The sequence below is a fragment of the Ixodes scapularis genome, unplaced genomic scaffold (assembly GCF_016920785.2).
Source record: "Ixodes scapularis isolate PalLabHiFi unplaced genomic scaffold, ASM1692078v2 ptg000979l_1___fragment_2___debris__unscaffolded, whole genome shotgun sequence".
Classification (NCBI taxonomy): Eukaryota; Metazoa; Arthropoda; class Arachnida; order Ixodida; family Ixodidae; genus Ixodes; species Ixodes scapularis.
This window is the reverse complement of record NW_024610077.1, coordinates 8,351-26,646: the sequence shown is the minus strand read 5'-3', so window position 1 is coordinate 26,646 and position 18,296 is coordinate 8,351. Positions and strand designations below refer to the sequence as shown.

At 45.2% G+C, this 18,296-nt stretch overlaps 1 protein-coding gene across 1 annotated transcript in view; it reads left to right on the top strand.

The window, feature by feature from the left end:
- LOC8040825 (arylsulfatase B) overlaps positions 1 to 14,722 on the top strand; it is a gene marked incomplete at its 3' end in the record, with an annotated part of 48,848 nt that extends 34,126 nt beyond the window's left edge. Inside the window, exons 2-5 of the mRNA XM_042288043.1 lie at positions 9,100 to 9,212; positions 9,304 to 9,414; positions 13,537 to 13,674; positions 14,596 to 14,722. Of these exons, the coding sequence (XP_042143977.1) occupies positions 9,100 to 9,212; positions 9,304 to 9,414; positions 13,537 to 13,674; positions 14,596 to 14,722 (489 nt within the window). The remainder of the gene's footprint in view (positions 1 to 9,099; positions 9,213 to 9,303; positions 9,415 to 13,536; positions 13,675 to 14,595) is intronic.
- Between the last annotated feature and the right edge of the window lie 3,574 nt (positions 14,723 to 18,296).

Sequence of the window (18,296 nt, the reverse complement as noted above, 5' to 3'; positions counted from 1 at the left end):
GTATATTCCGACTGATCGCAATATACCAAATGAGATGCCACGTCAAAACCTTAAGTACAACGCGGTAGAAAAAAGCATTTCAGTTTCAACAGAGACTCAAAGCAGTGTATCTAGACTTTCAAATGAAATGTATTAGAAATTCTTATGAGGTGGCACGGCAAAACCTTAATTGAAACGCGGTGGCCAATTGTTTTCGTAAACTCCTTAGGGACTCGTTACAAAAAATCAATTGTCTTTCAACACAGACTCGAAACGGTGTCAGTAGACTTTGAAATTATATCCATATGAAATACATTAGAAACTTTATGCGGTAGCACGTCGAAACTTCAATTGAAACGCGGTGGCAATAGTTTTCGTAAACTCCTTACGGATTCGTTACAAAACTCATTTGCATTTCTATTGAGACTCGAAAAGATACAATGAGTAGACTGCGTAAACTTTCAAATGAAATTCATTAAACATTTTTGTAAGGGCTTAGACATACAGCCTTGACGGGCAGTCAGAATCACCTCCCGGGTGTGCTATTTGTGTGCATGCATTGTGTCCGTATTTTTTTTTTACCCATATGGCATATATATATACATTCATTGTTTCCGACATTTAGGTCCGAAAAATATATTTGTTGGGGAGGTGTGAGGTTTACTGAGCGCATGAGCAGGCGCGGAGAATGCGAAGATATATTCGTTGAGGATGTGTGAGGTCTCTCGAAGCACACGAGCAGACGCGGAGGATTCCAAGAAGCGGGTCCCGCGTGGGTTCGTTATCTGTTGTGTTTCTCCCCGCGCCTGGACGTCGGCGACTTGTTAATGGGAGCGGGACGAGAGCGGGACGCGTCCCCCGTACTTCGGAATGTGCGCCGCCCGTTCGTAAGATGTGAAGAGCCTCTGACCAAGGGTTTCTTGGTGGTGCCTTCGGGAGTCGGGTTCGCGGCCCGGGGGTCTGACCTTCCAGTCGCTGACGGAGACTGCCGGGCCGCCGACATCTATGTGTGTGCCTGTGTGTATGTGTGTTTCTGTGTGAGTCTTTTTGGAGTGCTTTTGTTGGTTTTATGAGTGGTCTCCCTGATTGGCCGCGAGAGGACCTTTTGTGATTGGTCGGTAAACCCGCGGGGCAATGAGGGAACTTATATAAGCGACCGAAGAAGGGGCCGAAGGGGTCTCGGCCCATCAAAAGCGTCTTGTAACTTTCAACTGTTTTGGTCTTGTAAATATATTCATCCTTCTCATCATCGACCGTTGAGCCCCGTCTTCAAACCCTTCGTCGCTGCGATCTGGCGACCTGCCGCCTCTGCCTTTGAACATCATCACCGACGCAATCCTCACGGAAGGGAAACGAACAAACTTCACTTGCAGCACGCTTTGCTTCGCAATGTTGGTTTATTCTCACAGTGATCTGCGAGATGCTCTTTGCTAGAGCACCTCCACACGTGTCAGATCCGCGACAGCTCCGCGTGCCGTGGCCGAATCGCTGGCACTTGAAGCAGAGCAGCGGGCTCGGTGTGTATGGCCGGACGCGGCAATGCAGGTAACCTGCCTTGACAGCTTGTGAAAGGATGATCATTGCAAAAGTCAGTACAGCATGTTTTGTTTTGTGTTTTATGCGGTCACTTCGAAGTGTGATGAGCCGTACGGCGGTCACACATTGGCTGGAAAGGCCCTCTACGATTTCTGTTTCTGAAGTTTCGAGCAAATCATCTTCGGAAATTACACCTTGTAGCGTATTTATTGTGCGGTGGGGGTTACGTTGACTTTGTAATCGGAGACTGAGTTCAATGCTAGAAGAGCATCACTCTGGATATTTGTGTGAATCTCTACGAGGAGGTCACCTGATGTCATCTTATTAACCTGAAAAGTCTTTTCCACAACACCCTCTAGTGTTTTCGCGACAAGAAAAGGGGACAGTTTACTTAGTGGTTTCTCAGTTTCGGAGTGCATCACCAAAAACTTAGTATACTGCGCAGTAATTACTGCTGAAATATCAAGTGTGCGAGCTTCTGTGCGTACTCTTTTTAGAGGCCAATCAAGGAAGGATTTGTTGTGCAGACCCATAACGATGGGGAAGACAATTCTGTGCCCGGGTGCATCGCCCACCACGGAGCCCAACAAGGGGGTAGGTAATGTGCCATAGCAAGAAAGGCTTGGCTGACGCAATTGCTGTACCAGTGCTGTCCGGGCACTATACTGTGGTGTGGTCGCAGGGAAAGGTCCTGTTTCCCCTCAAGGTTGGCCCTTGGCGCCTAAGAAAATGAAAAAGGAGGGAAGAGAGTGTAGGAGAAAAGAAAAAGAGGTAGAAGGAATACTGAAAGAACGAAGAAGAGGGTAGAGGAGGCGAATGACTGAATCACCCTAGTCGGGCCAAGCCAGGACACCCGTCTACGAGAAGCAGGGGCCAAAGCGGTATATTGCCTCGACCGGGGTGCCCCGAAGCGTCCAAACGTACCCCGGGCTCAGCTCAACCACCAGGATTCCCTTCTCCCCTGACACGGTTAAGCCACGCACAGTCAGGCGTGGGTGGGCAAACCTACACGGCTCGGGGTTCGTAGTGACCCCACTCACCAAGCATCTATTAAAGTAGGTGCCGCCTTTGTACACTCTTAGAAAAAAGGGGGCCAAAAGCAGGTAACAGACCGCCTTTACCACCCTCCTCGCGGCTAGGGGGGGGGGGGGGGGGGGGGGGAGCGCTCCGCTTGTTACTTTTACAGGCGCAGCAGACACTAGCAATGCGTTGCTACAAGGTGAAGTTCGCCACGAAGGAGCAGCAACGAGTTGAAATAATACCTTCCAGAGGATGCACCTGTTTGGGCGTTGCCAGAGCCTGGGCGCTGCGATTGGCTGTGGAAAGCCGCAACCGAGTTCGTTAATTGGTGTCCTCGTATGACGTCATTCTTCGCGCATGCGTGGGCGAGCGCCTGCCCGCTGCCGAGCGCGTTCCCCGCCGACGCTTCCCTCCAGTCATAACGGTCTTTCTTCTCGAACGTTCGACGGAGGCATCCCAGCTCAGGAACGTTCTTAATTCTTCTGTTCGACTCAGTCTCTTCTTACGAAGTCACCGAGAGCGCAGCATTGGCTTCAGTCGAAGATCCAAGTCGTGTGCACCGTATGCAGGTAGGAAAATGTTCTGCCCAGGGCGACGCTTGGCTTCGGTTATGACAAACCCGGGAAGGCGAACCCCCTACACAAATGAGTGGCGGATATGTCTTCACGTTTGAAGGCGTCGAGCGTTCGATGAAATTGTGTGGCGCGAACGAACACACGGTTTAGACCATTGAAGCTCATAAAAAGCAAGAACTAGAATGCTGTCGCTTCCCCTAACGTATATTTAGAAGATTGACATATGCTAACCAGTGGCGTAGCCACGAGCTTTTCCCAATGTATGTGTGTGCGGGTGGAGGAAGGGGAGAGCGGCTGCCCGGCGAACCTGGAGCCGGGCGGCCGGGCGAATAGACGCCTTGTGAATCGGGGGTCGTATTTTATTTTTTAATGCCTTTATATGCAGGTTTACGAATTTTTTTTATGTCGTCTGTTTAATGGTTTGTTTTGTCTGACATATGTTGATGGTTGATTCCGAGAGTTGCGGAGGGGTAATGATATTGCTTTATAGTCACATTTTTGTGATTTCCAGAATCACTGCTTTTTGCTTTCTGCAGCATTAGCATACTTGATTTATTCTAGTCTACTTAATACTTGGTGCCTGGAAGCATTTGAGGGTTGTGGTTTTATGTTCACATAGATTTGTGCTTGCAAGGTTTAAATACAAGATGGATTGTGATGGCTTGCAGGGTTTAAATACAAGATGGTCAAAACTGATTTTTACGATTCATTTGAAGTGGGCTAGCTTTTGGCCCTCGCGCTAGTCTGTTGTAGCTCAAGCAAATATGCTTGCTGCGATTACATCTTTGCAACGTGATGAGCGAGCGGCCGATGACAGGGCCATACTTCTTAACAATAGGATTACTAACATTGAGCATGACATCATGGCATTGAAGAGTGCATCAGCTCAGCCACTATCACCTAACAGCCCTCTGAATACCACCCCACCGGAACTTTCTGAATTAAAAGCGAGGTGCGACGACGCCGAGAACCGTCTCCGTCGATCAAACCTACTTTTTGGTATACAGGATTCCCAGAGTGAAACGTGGGCGAAGTCCGAAAAAGTTGTTATTAATTTCTGCTTACATAGATTGGGCATCGAGCTCGATACTTCCAACCTCGAAAGGTCCCATCGCTTAGGACGCTTCACTGAAAACAAATCCCGCCCTATAATTGTCAAGTTGCTACGTTTTAAAGATAAGGAATCAATCTTGGCGGCCGGTCACAAACTAAAAAATACTACTTTCGCCGTTCGTGAAGACTTTTCTGAATCAGTTCGCCTAGCGCGCGGAAAGTTATACCAGTTTGCAGAGCCGGAAAACGTGTCCTTTAAAATCCGCTTTGATAAACTTCATATTCATAACAAGCGTTACATTTACGATCCGATTAGTGACTGCGTAAAGGAGCTTGAAGCATAACTAAATGGGAATAAAAAAAACCGCCTCCCGACACCAAGCAACTGTCGTATCAAAACTAAAAAATCGCAGTCTCATGTTGTTACTTTTACAAATGTTCGTAGTTTCCTGCCTCAGAAAGATGAAATATGCAGTCTTCTCGAGGACTGCAACTTCGACATAGCTATATTTACGGAAACTTGGTTAAAACCGGACGTTAACGACGATGAGCTTTTTTATTCGAACATGAACTTCTCTGTATATCGTTGCGATCGGCCTCGGCAGCGTGTTGGTGGCGTCCTTGTGGCCATAAAAAAAGAAATGCCTTCATTTTACGTTCAACTATCCTGCGATCTTGAGCTATGTTGTGTTTGTCTTTCATCGCAGTTTAGCAAAACGCTTCTTGCAGTGTGCTATAGGCCCCCAGGTTTTGACTGTTCTTTTGTTAATAAACTACATACTGCCCTAAACGAAATCACGATACGATTTCCCAAAACGATTCTTTTACTGTTCGCTGATTTCAACTTCCCTAAATCAACTGGCAGTTACTCACATCTGCGTCACGTGATTCCAAGCACTTTCTTGACGTTTGCATGTTGTTCAATCTTAATCAAATGATCGACAAGCCTACCCGTGATGATAATATCCTTGATTTAGTCCTTGTATCATGGCCTGATCTTGTGCAATCTACTATTTACGTGCCTGGTCTTAGCGACCATAGAATAATAAATATATTGATCACACTGCCTGTTCTAGTTAAATCCCCCATGTCTAAAGTCATACGCGATTTTAATAAAGCTGATTACGCTGGTATTAATGCTAAGCTCACCATCTTTTTTGACGTCTTTCTATCTTATTTTTTGTCGCGGTCCGTAGAGGAGAATTGGTTGTTATTTAAGCAAAAGGTTACTGACCTGATCAACTTACAGGTTCCCTTGCTGCGGGTTCGTGGAGATGCTGGGCAACTATGGTACAATAAAAAGCTGAAATCAATTGATAACAAAAAGAAGCGCCTTTTTCGAAAAGCGAAGGCTAGTGGTTCTTCTTTTGTGTGGAATAAGTATTTTCAGTGCCTAAAAGAGTACACTGCGTTAATTAAAACTTTCAAGAAGTATTTTCATCAAGACTTGCCCAACATTCTTCGAACCAACCCTACTAAATTTTGGAAAACGATTACACCCGATCCTAGTATGCAGCCCATTGAGCTAGTTGACAAGGGCGGTGTTGTTGTGCCCGGCGAACTTGCCCCGTCAGTAATGAATGATTACTTTTCTTCCATCTTCACAACGGAGCCACCAGATAATATTCCCTCCCTCCCTCTACTTCCGTTTTCCCAAATGCCTCCGATCACTGTCACTGCATCTGGAATTTCTAATCTTATAGATAAACTGAAGGTCTCCTCTGCCCCGGGACCTGATACAATTTGCTCGAGAATACTGAAGAACACGAGAGACATCTCCTGTTTATTTCTCCAGCTAATTTTTAACCAGTCATTGTCAGACGGCTGCGTTCCAACGGACTGGAAGATTGGCCGGGTCATTCCTGTCTTCAAGAGCGGAGATCGATCCCTTCCTGATAACTATCCTCCCATATCGCTCACATGCATTGCATCGAAGCTTTTAGAGCATATCATCCTCTCTAACGTTATGAATCACCTAACCTGTAATAACTTTTTTTTTCCAAAACCAGCATGGTTTTCGCCAGGGTTATTCTTGCGACGCCCAACTTTTTGAATTTTTTCACGAGCTGCACACTAACCTTGGCTCGCTCTCTCAAACGGATGCCATCTTCATAGACTTTTCCAAAGCTTTCGATCAGGTTCCTCACCTACGCCTACTCGCAAAACTATCGCGACTCAATATTGATCCCTTAATCGTATCTTGGATTCGCAGCTTTCTCTCATCCAGAGTCCAATATACAGTCGTCAACACTTTAGAATCAAACCTTACCGATGTTTTGTCTGGGGTCCCACAACAGTGTCCTAGGTCCGCTTCTTTTCTTGATCTTTTTTAACAACCTTCCAAATTCTATCACCTCTAACATTCGTTTATTTGCTGATGATTGTGTCATTTATCGCCAAATAAATTGCTCCTCCGATCAGCTTCTTCTTCAGAAAGACCTCGATAATGTAACCAAATGGTGTGATCAATGGCTAATGTTACTAAACCACTCTAAATGTAAGTTTGTCTGTTTTTCTCGAAAACATTCCCCCTCTCTTTTCAAATATTCTCTAGGCTCATCAACAATTGAGTGTGTTCAATCGTACAAATACCTTGGCGTTCATTTTTCTTCCCGTATGTCTTGGACCCTCCACATTGACTCCATACATGCCGAAGCTTCCAGAACGCTTGGTTACATTCGACGTTGTCTGCACTCAGCCCCTCCAGCTTTGCGCCAGCTGGCCTACGAAACTTTTGTGCGACCGAAGATTGAGTATGCTGCTGCCATTTGGTCCCCACACCAGATTTACCTCACTAACACCTTAGAATCTATTCAGAATCGTGCTGCCCGATTCATTCTTTCTAATTATGAACGCACTGCCAGTGTGTCGGCCATGAAGGCTTCCTTATGCCTCCCCACTCTCATTTCTCGCCGAAGAATATCACGCATCTGTCTTTTCCAGAAGATTTTTTATTACCACCCTCTACTCAGACAGTCTTTACTGTTAAAACCGCATCGTTCATCCCGACGACTTTCTAACTCCCTTAGTGTCCATGGTTCCACTGTCACCTTTAACAACTCATTTCTCCCCCTTGCCATAATATAGTGGAACAATCTATCGGACCATGTAGTGCTCATCAGTGACCCGACCTCTTCAGACATGCTGTATCGTCTATATTTAATATGTAATCAGTGCGATGCTCCTACCTATGGCCAGTGCTCAGCCACATCTTGTTTCTATGTTTTGTTTTTTTTGTTTTTATTGTATAAAAATTCTACTTGTGTGCTTCTTTCTATTGTCCCCCCCCCCCTTATGTAATGCCCCTGGCGGGGCCTTTAAGGGATAATAAATGAAATGAAATGAAATTTGCAGCAGGATATACGACCCCTTTCTTCTTTCTATATTAGAAGAGAAAATTCCAGAGTCTACTTTCATCTACTCAAGCATTCATTCCACTACTGTGAATAGGACGGGCATAGTGTGCTGCTGTGCTTGAGTTGCAATGCACTAGTCATTACTAGTCATGTCTTGGTTTCTATTGATTTTTGCAATATGTGTGATACCGAATGTATGTTATATCACAGTGCGTCCACACTGATACTGGTTAGTACAAGACTCCGTCATTTGAGCTCACCCTGATGAAGCTTCGCTATTCCAAGCAGTGTTCAAAGCATTCACTTTTATTTGCCGGGTAGACGCTGATTGTTTATGCACCTTTTTGTGATAATTTTATTGACTCTCACGAACTAAAGTCCCGAAAGTATTGTTCCAAATGCCTTTATTGCGCTTATAACTTTTATAAGATGTCTAGTCGTGCTATTGATTCTTATGCCATTTTGTTTGTGACAGCCGCAATAAAGCATTGTCATTTACTTTCAGAACTAGTGCCGTCTTCATCTACTATAAGGCCCACTCTTGAAGCATGTACTATCACACCCACAAAGGGTCATAGTACCTTCCTTTAGGGGGGAAAAGAGATTCCATCAAGTGTACACTTAGCCTGTAGTAAGGTGGTGAACTGGATCACTTGGTTGATGTGATGGGAAAACAGCTCAGAAAGCGCGGACTATTCGTTCGTCGTAGTCCGCGTTTTTTTTAGCTATTTACCTCATCGTGTACAAATAACCCTAGAGTTTATCATAGTTCCCTCCATAAGGGGGAAAAGTTGAAACTAGGGGCGTTTACTCTTGCCCCGTAAATGGGCCAACTGTTGTCTCTATATGGAGGGAAAACCAGCCCCCCAAAGCTGGTGCTGTTGACCCGAAAAGGAGGTAAAAGCAGCCCTCTCACATATGTCGTCTTACCTCTCAAGGGGGTTGAAGTTTCCCCCTAAAAGAGGTGAAAGCCGACCTTGAAAGTATGCACCTTTAACACTGAAAGGAACTATGGTTCCCTCCAAAAGGAGGCAATGTTGCACCCGAACCCTGGGGGTAAGTTTGCATCCTCGTTGAAGGGGGTAACGTTACCTCCAAAAGGGGTTGCCCTGTGTGCAAGTCGGTTACCCCCTCAAGGAGGGTACTACAGTATCTTTTATTTTTTTTTAAGAGTGTACTGGTATAGTGACCCACGTGGCTGGAATCCGTGGTGACGCTACTCACCAAGCACCTACCACCAAATGTGCAGACGCGCCCTGGAGACGGCACTCTCCAAAAACCTGCTTTCACAGGTGCCCCCTGCTGGGGCCACGACACATGATATGTTGCATTGATGTAAAGGTTTGGAAGGCGATCCCATCGCCATGTGTTGGTTTAGAGTGACATTAACCAAAGGTAAGGTTTCCTACTAAGCATAGATCTGAGGAAATACCTTTCTGTCTTCTGTTTTTCTAGTTATATTCATGTCTAACATCTCAATTACGTGAACCGACTAGTGTTGATGTTCCACGAAGGTTTGTCGACTGCTGATTCATCGCCAAAATTCCGTGAATCATAACCAATGATCTCACCGTACACAGGTTTGCAGCATGGTATTCCTCACGTGGCGCAACCATGGGGCTTGTCGCCCAACTTCACCATCATGCCTCAGTACCTGAGTGAGCTCGGCTACACAAGTCACATAATTGGAAAAGTAACTTTACTTCTTTTTTGTATTTTGCGTCTTTCTAAATCGTTGCAGGAATGGCAACAGAAGAAATCTGTAATGTTTACTTTGTTTGCAGTGGCATCTAGGATATTACAAGAAAATTTACACGCCAACGTACAGGGGATTTGATTCCTTCTATGGCTTCTACAACAATGGTGAAGACTATTACAGGCACGAAATCTACTTGGTGAGCACAGCCGCACTAGATGCGTAACGTATCTGAAAGTGGTGGGCAGCCACAGAGTTACCTATAGCTCAGAGCAGGCACGTAGCCATGATTTGTTCTCGAGGAGAGGGGAAGAGGCAAAATAATTTCTCGCTCTCAAAGTGCTCTGTTCCAGCACCAATGTTAATTATATGCTGTGCATTGAAGTATATTGGGGTCAAATTCTCACAATTGAAGTGTACATGTAAAATTTATGATACCGAGTGAGATCATCCAGTATGCCTCATTGTAATTACCTTTTCTACAAATGCACATGTTAGCTTTTTAAATTGCTTATCTATTCATGAATTTCCAGTATCTCGACTCAAAAATAGATAAATCAGGTATCAAATCAATGCAACCAAAAACAGTCGAATCCCCGATTATTCAGCGCATACCTTTGCACTTTAAAAAAAGGACTGTGTACTTCAGTGTTGATACTTGTCGCTTGCTGGCTCTCGAGCAGTTGCTGGCTCCGTCCTCGTTCATGACCCTCTTGTCGCAACGTTTCACCTTCCGTCACGGAACATCTCGTAGGCAAGATTGTCGCACCACGAACTTTGCACACTTGCGGGATTGCAAGAAGAGTCTGCTTTGAAAACTAACACTTGTCTTACCAGAGGGATAAAAGGAGAGACTTTGGGGCACGAGTAGATGCAGGATTAGCCACTCGACTCATCTCAAAGGTCTGAAAAGATCACGTTGGCGAACTTCAAACACACGTGCACACCCTTGCCCCACGGAGAGGACTGCACGGCGCCATTCACAAGCAAGGGTCATGGGGGCCCTTTAACAAATACAGAGGTTGTTGTGGGGGAGACTGGAATTTCTAACTTTTGACTTGCATCTGTTGCGCTACGCCGTAAAGTGCACCCTGTACTACGGGCGCTTCCGTTTGGCACCGTAAAAAGGGACGAAGATGAGCCCAGTGGAGTGCACTGCTCATGTTCAAGTTCTTTCCCTATTCTTTTTTTAAAGGGTGATGACCCAATTGAATTTTTGTTCTGGGGGGGGGGGGGGGGGAGGGCTAGCCCAGACGACACCCCCTCTGGTTACGTACCTGGCTCAGAGGGTCCGTGTCGCAAAAGACAGCACACGGAATCCTGTCTAGGATTTGAAGCCTTTTTTTCTCAAATATTGTTGATGGCTGTGGCTACGCGACGGACAGACCGGGTTAAGGATATTCGTTGACGATGTTTATTGACCCATGATTAGGTAATGGTAGCGTTGGTCAGTCCCATTTTGTGTCCACCTCGCGAGTATGCTGGTCCCTATTATATAACCACTGTGATGCGACGATATTGCGCCACCGGCGGGTCCCGGCGTGATTGGTGGTGGCAGTTGGCCTCGATCAAAATGAGGTTGAGCAGCCTCTGTCATTGGCCGGCCACTTTATGTCGTCGCAGCAGCAGCTCTGCTTGTCGTTAAAAGACGAGGAATACGGAGACCCATTTACGTTGCTAGCTTTGGCCGATGTTCGAAAGCCTTGGTTCCGGTTCTTCGAGGAGGTCTCTGTCGATCCATGTTGTTTCTGACCGTCCCTGAAAGTGCGCCGTGATTCGAGCACGTTCTCGTCGAGGTAAACATGTCAGTATTTATATCGGCTTCAGAATGTAATCTCAGCGTGCGCTTGTAGTAAAAAAGGAGAAATAACAGCATCAAATGTTGACAAATTCACATTTAGCAGCCACACCACCAATAAAAACCTTGCAAAACGGCTCTGCAGTTATCTTATTATGATTATTAATTGGGACATTCACCACTTATTCCACCATCGTACCGCTCGAGTAAAAAAAATTGCCAGTTTAAGCATGAGGATTATAATCTCTGTCGAAGGGGAACAAGGGGGACAAAGAGCATACACAAATCTCCAAACACAGCTAGGCGACTGGTGCGCGACCGAACCGCACCTGCAGTCACCTAGCTGTATTTGGAGAATTGTGTTTGTTTTTTGCCCCTATTATTCCCCCTCAGGATTATTATTGCCATACTCGTCCAGCTCGCTCGCACATTTGCATTAATTTTATTAACATGATAACCTTAATATGCAGGTCGTTCACCTTTGTTGGTGTTAGACAGGTGGCAGCTGATAAAACCCGTTTGCTCTACTGACGTCTAACTCCCGGTTAGCTCAGTTGGTAGAACGCTCCACTGGAAATAAAGCGATCCCTGGTTCGTAAACAGAATCAGGCGGATTTTTTCGGTCGCGCAGCAGTCACTTAGCTGTGTTTGAAGATTTATGTGCGTCCTTTGTCCTTCTTCTTCCCCTTCTTCAGTGATTATATTGTCACTCTTGTACTGCTCGCACGCACCTTTGCTTCAATTGCATTATCATCACTTCAAACATATCACAAATACCCTCTTTAATCTGTTCGACAAGGTACGTCCCATAAATACTGAAAGACCTTTCCATGGTTACTATATCTACTTTACTTTCAGAATACATTATAGTATGCTGGTTTGCTTGGGTAGTAAGCCTACAGTGCCAGTCTTCCCCTAACGGTGCAGACACCAACTTGTTCTAGAAAACACATACGAATCGCGATGTCTATGCGGTTTCGCTTAGGCTCTACGCCGAGGAAGAGGGCCACAACCCACGCATTAAGACTCCGGATTCGCCAGCACACCAGAGACGGCTCTCTGCGCTGTTTTGAGAAATGCTTACATCGATAGAAGAAGGCAGTCACTCCACCCTGTTCAAAGAGGAAAATCGCGAGGCTGTGCGCAACCAGACATTCCAACTACACAAGAGCTGTCGGTCACAAGGTCATAGGATTTTCGCGAAGTAAGATCTATTGATATGTAGAGTATTTGGCTGCCATGTCACTCTAAAGTCAACTCTGATGTGCTTTCGCTTTAAAGAAACTACGGCAATGTTTACATGGGCCCAAAAGACTGTAACGAGGAGGCGGTGATGTTCAAGTGCTGTGATGCAAGCAGACGACGAGCCGCCACGACGTCACGGTTCTTAGAATCACACGAACCACAGTCATTGTTACATAGTTGCGCTTCCTGTTCCGCGACGTCACCCCGAAATCTCGGCTTTCAGCAATCAAAACCGAAGTCGCTTAGTAAAAGTAACGCAATAAGTAATTTTCTACAGCACTAATATAATTAGATTTGCTAGCTATTGATGATGCCATACTAAACCTCAAGGGTAAGAGGCAACCCAAAACATTGAGGTCGTTACTTCTTTAAGTTTAATGAATTGGGTAGGCATTATAAAATTAAATCTCCGATCAACGAGGACTTTGAAAGGTGTAAAAGAAGTTAAAGTAAGCTTCGGTTAACGCCTAATGTAAAATAAGGTATAAGTGTATTAAAATATCAGTTTCTAAACGCAAAATTGCTGACAAATTAACAACAAAAAACAACATCCGAATTTTACACACAAAAAATGCGAAACCAAAAATTTATTAAAATATAGTGAAAACTCATGAAGCTCGTTAAATATAAGGCGCTTGACAGCTTCTCTTTAATAAGACGCATCATGAGCTTATTAAAAAGGGGGAACGTTCAACCTAGCCCTTATGAGGGACGCGATATCTCGAGGTGTCCTGGGCCAACTTTGCATGGGTGATTATGAAGATGGCCTTTGATTTAGGTGGATGATAAAGCGGCGAGGGACCAATTGATGTCTTCTGGCGTAGTTTGAATGGTTCATAATTCTAAGATTCTTTGTCGGTTGTTATTCTCAATGTTGATTGATGATGCGGGTGTTCTCTAAGTTGGCGAGGTGCGGTGGCCCTTGATGGCGGAACGTCCAGCGACCGCGCTGAGCTCAAAATTGAAATTTCGAACGTCTGCTTCTGGCAGATCCTTTCCCGAAAGTTCTTGATCAGAACTCCTTGAGTTCTCGCTTTAGAGGTCCATCTTTCGGTTGTGGCATTAGGCATCCAAGTGTTAATGTTGGCTTGTAGGCAATTTGGATCCCTTCTCTAGCCAGAAAAACGTGCTCCCTCTTTCTGGCATGTGCAAAAGAGAGGTCCGCCTTGCCCCAGTCTGACTCGCCTCAGTCAAATGTTCACGTTCAAATCATTGGCTTAGCACGTTTATAGCTTGGTTCGTTAACTTTACCAGCTGCTCTAAGCATTTGTGTTTCAGGAATATAAAAACGAAAGCTTCGTTGGGCTAGACTTTTGGGATGACACAACGCCCGTTCGTGACAAAGGGGGCGTTTACGCAACAAGGCTATACACGAAGAGAGCGATTTCCCTGATCAAGGATCACGATAAAAACAAGGTAAGTCGCGTTTTATCGCACGATTTCTACACACGGTGATCCGAATGCAGTTAATTCTCGTTAAAGGGAAGCCGGGGAAATTCTTGAAAAAAAAAAGTTTAGAAATAAATTTTATTACTTGTTCTTTGGTGTGTTTGAAGATTACAAGCATATGACTCGAACGTAAAAGTAAAAGTGTAAAGAACAAAATAAAACCCGCTAGGTGTGACTTCATCACCAGAGGTATCAACTGCATGGCTTGCGACTGCCATTTCCTCAACTTGATTTTGTGGAAACGCGTGCAGCATTTTCACTGCTTGGGAAAGGCTTGTAGAACGCGCGAAAATATGGAGATCACTGTATAATACGCCAGATTATGGTGCTTCCTTTCCATCTCGGCTGCACACTTTCGCTCTTGAAGATTCTCTCCTCCCACCGAAGAGGCCGGGGAGAAGGAGCATCAGCAGTGCTTTGAAACCGCTGTTGTGGACGTTTGGAGCATCAATCTAAAATATCACCTTTATATTTGTGATCCTGGAGGTCAAAATGAAGACGACATTAGTGGTTTTTTTCTTGCAAATATAGAACTTGCGTGTTGTCCCCTTTTTCATCCGTCGTCTCTGGTTTTCAAAAATCTGTAAACGCTTTAGCTTTTTTTTTTCAATGGTCAAAACTCAGCTGGTTCATAAATTTTTAATATTGGGAGTGTACTAAAATATTTTCGACTTTAAACACTCGTATTTAAGCGAATTAGACATATTGTTACGGTGAAAGATGCTTTCTTTACAGAAGATTAAGGAGGGTTGTAGGGAGAAGGATGAGGTGGGTAGGCTTTGAACTTGAGGGATCGAGAGATCGGGCACTTCTTCCTTTTTTTTCTGCCTGATTGCCCGTCTTTGTTTTCTTTATCTTGGTAAGAATATTTTCTTCTTTATTTTACAGCCCTTATTCTTGTACATGCCACACCAGGCCGTCAACGGTGGGGACGCCGAGTTTGGGTACAAAACTCCTGCGTCCGCCATGGAACATTTCCCCTACATTCAAGACTTGAACAGGACCATGCTTGCAGGTGAATATAGGCCTAAATATAGTGCCTTTCCGTATATTTTTTATTGCCCGGGTCGAATTACTACACACTCATATCTTCCAATTCCCGAGTGTAATTTATCAATATTAACGTATAGTTGAGGGAGTCCTTGTTAAATGGTAGAAAATCCCCTTTTCTTCTCCTAACTGACTGTCCTCTTTTTTTTCGCTGTTCCTTCCTAAGAGTCTGTCCGTCCCGGGAAGCAACGATGCAGTTACAGCATGAAAAATAGAGTTTGCGGTTGCCGACATGAGCGGGCAGAGTCCAGTGTTTTGCTCAATTAGGTATAACTTTGTATTTACTGGACGCGATATGCGTGAGGTCCCAGCCGCTTGCTTATTTTGAAAGGTACGCAATAGCTTTAAAGTATTTGCCCTGTTCACTGTGTACATCTAAGATGACTTCAAAGGAGCACATATACCCTGGCTTAAACAACATCCCAGAGGTTCCGCTTTTTAACGTGAAACATGCTTAGGCTGGGTTTTCAGATCAGTCGGAGCCACAAAAAGCGTAACCGAAAGTTAATGGAGTTGTCACCGCTAACTCGACTAATTCTATTAACACAAGCTCTAAATAAGTCTATATCTAGCTCTATCTACCTCTAACTAACACTAACTATCTCTAACTCTAACTAGCTCTAACTTTAATTCTAACACTAACTCACCACTAACGCTACTCCTATTACTTCGAATAGACTTACTGGTAAAGGTTTTGCATGACTTCCGGTTCTCTTAGATTTGGTAGTGTTTAGCGCATTAGGCAAGTGATACATGGAGCAACATACTGCCGAGCATAACCTCTCAGCCACTACCAGAACTTTTCGGATCCGTCCATCTTTTAACCGAAACAACAGGCCATGACCAGTGTCTATAAGACTATGATATGATGGTCTTTGAAGCATTTCGCCAACTTTCGTTTTCATCTATTTTCCCTTTGCCATAAAAATATGGCTTGGTTTCTACTGACATATCGCTTCGGGACGCATTTGTAAAAATGTGTTTATTTATTGAAGTACACCAAAAGCAACCTGCTTTCCTGGTGGTACCATCACAACACATACGAACAAAATTGTATGGCAAATTGCTAGGCCATTGTAGGAGGTCGGTGAAACGTTCTCAAATCACAAACGTTTACCGATACTCTGACCCCAGGTCCACAAAGTTTGGGGAATGACAAGTCGCGGCCGGTCAGGTGTCAATTTTTCCGCTAGCGGTTAAACTGAATTTGTGTCTGGGTCGCGTGACGCTAATTTTTCCGCTAAATCTAGCGGGCAAACGGCACTTAAGTATAGGTCCCGTGACATCATGTAACGTGACGTTAATTTTTCTAATAAATATAGCGGAGAAACGCTTCAAAAAACTGCTGTTGCAGCTCACGTGGTGCAAAAGGCCTGGGTGTTCTCGTTGGCAGGTCGCAAACCATGATGGTGCATTCTGGAAAGCTTACATCGCGCCTTAGTAGTGACGTCGATGAATTTCGAAGACCATGCATGCTATTCTTGCTATGAGGTCTGTAGACGGGCCAAAAATGTTCCAAGTTTACAGTAGAAGTTCGATTGGTGACGTTGTCAATCCGGCTGAGAACGTCACCGGGGACGTTGTCGACTTCTTTGACGTGACGAATCTCAGTTGTGATTTCGGCCAGGAAGGCTAGCTGGCCAATTTTACCTGGTGTGTAATGAGACCTGGAATTTCAGATGGTGTAAGTTAGAGGCTTTTGTTCAGTCCATAGGGTAAATGACCGTCTCTCTAAGAAATGCCGAAACTGTCGCACAGCCAAGTAGGCAGCCAATAGCTCACATCCGAAAGCGCTGTCGCGTGTTTGCGGTTGTTCACGCTTCTTGGAAAAAGAAACCAATCGGCCGCCACTCTCTGTCGACCTATTGTTGTAGCACCGCTCCTACGGCTGTGCGAGATGCGTCAGTCATCAGCGATGTTGAGGCGTCATGCTTAGGATGTACTAGCATTGCTGCTTCTGCAAGTGAGTTCTTCACCTCGCCGAAAGCGCGTTCTCCATCTTCCTTCCAAGGAAGGGACGACGTTTGTCGTTCCTGTCTTGTTAGGAGCATCTCGAGGTGCTCGAGCATTTCTGCGAAGTTAACAACGAAGCTTCGGTAACAAATTACCAAACCGGGAAACTGTCGAAGCTTGGTGTTTGAGGTCGCTCTCGGAAAATCTTTGATGGCTAGTAGCTTCGAACGCAATAGACAAATGCACGAGACGTCGAGACGATGACCAAGGATGTCCAATTTCGGAACCCCGAACACGTTTTTCGCGCCTTTAATGACAATGCCGTGACAGCGTAGCCGTTCGAAGAGGAGGTCTAAGCGCGTCGTGTGATCTCCATGTGCCTTGCTGGATATGAGCAAATCGTCTACGTATGCGAAGACGAAAGGTGACCCTGGCATTAAAGCGTCCATGAACCGTTGGAATGACTCAGCCGTGTTTTTGGGGACGAAGGTCATGCGGAGAAATTAAAAAGTCCAAACGGTGTTGTGATCGCTGTTTTCGGGATGTCTTCGGCCGCGCAAATTGGGTGGTAGACCGGTGTCAGATCAATCTTTGAGAAGATCTTCGTGCCTTGAAGGCTCACCGTGATTTACTGGATGTTGGGCACAGTGTATTTGTCCGGTACAGGTTTTTTATGAAGGGCAATATAATCGCAACATGGCCTCCAGTTTCCACTTTTCTTCGACACCATGTGCAACAGAGACGCCCAGCTGCTAGGCGAGGGTAGGACGATGCCAAGCTCTATAGTCAGTTACAGGTTAAGAAAAGTTTTCGAGGGAAAGACGACTCGAGAGCAGGAAGCAGACGGAACGCTGAAAAGAGTCGTGGTGTTTCCTCCTCTCCTCTCCAGCATTCCGTGAGCTTCCTCCTCCCCAGCCCTTCTTTCCCTTGGAAACGTTTCTTAATGTATAACTGACCATAACGTGTCCTCGAACTCTTGGCGAGCATTGCAGAGTTTCTCTGGGGCAAGATGGCGGGGCCGACAGTAAACAGGTGGTCTTGACGTCAGGATATGGTGGTGTAAGTTGTGCGAGACTGGTTTGTTCCATCAGGTGAGAAAGTAAGGCTCGGAAAATTATTCAGCGAGGTCCTGAACGTTTTTCCGTGATCGTGCAGGCAGAGGTGTAGACTGAATCGCCGTCCTTGGGAGACCATGGATGGAAAGTTGCGTGGTAGGAAGAGGAAGAAAGGGTAGGAAGGAAGACAAAGAAGTTAACCTGGGGTATTTTGTCCCGGTTTGCTACTTTGTTTGGGGGGAGGGGGATGAGGGTATTAAAGGAGAAAAAAAAGAATAAAAAGATAAAATAAAATTTAAAAAAACATCGTAAGAGCTACAAATTTTGAACACTGTAACACTGCGCTACTCACTAACAATGAATGTCATCTTCTATAAGCAAAAGTCCAGGCGTGTTGTTTTTTAAGAATCTAACAAGTGTTTTTGTAGCCTCGGCTTCTTTGTGTGGGTTGTCCCAACTACCAAGCAGCTTGTCACGGAGAAAGGTCGGTTGTATCGGCATGCTAGCGTGCTTTTGAGTTGTGTTCTTTCT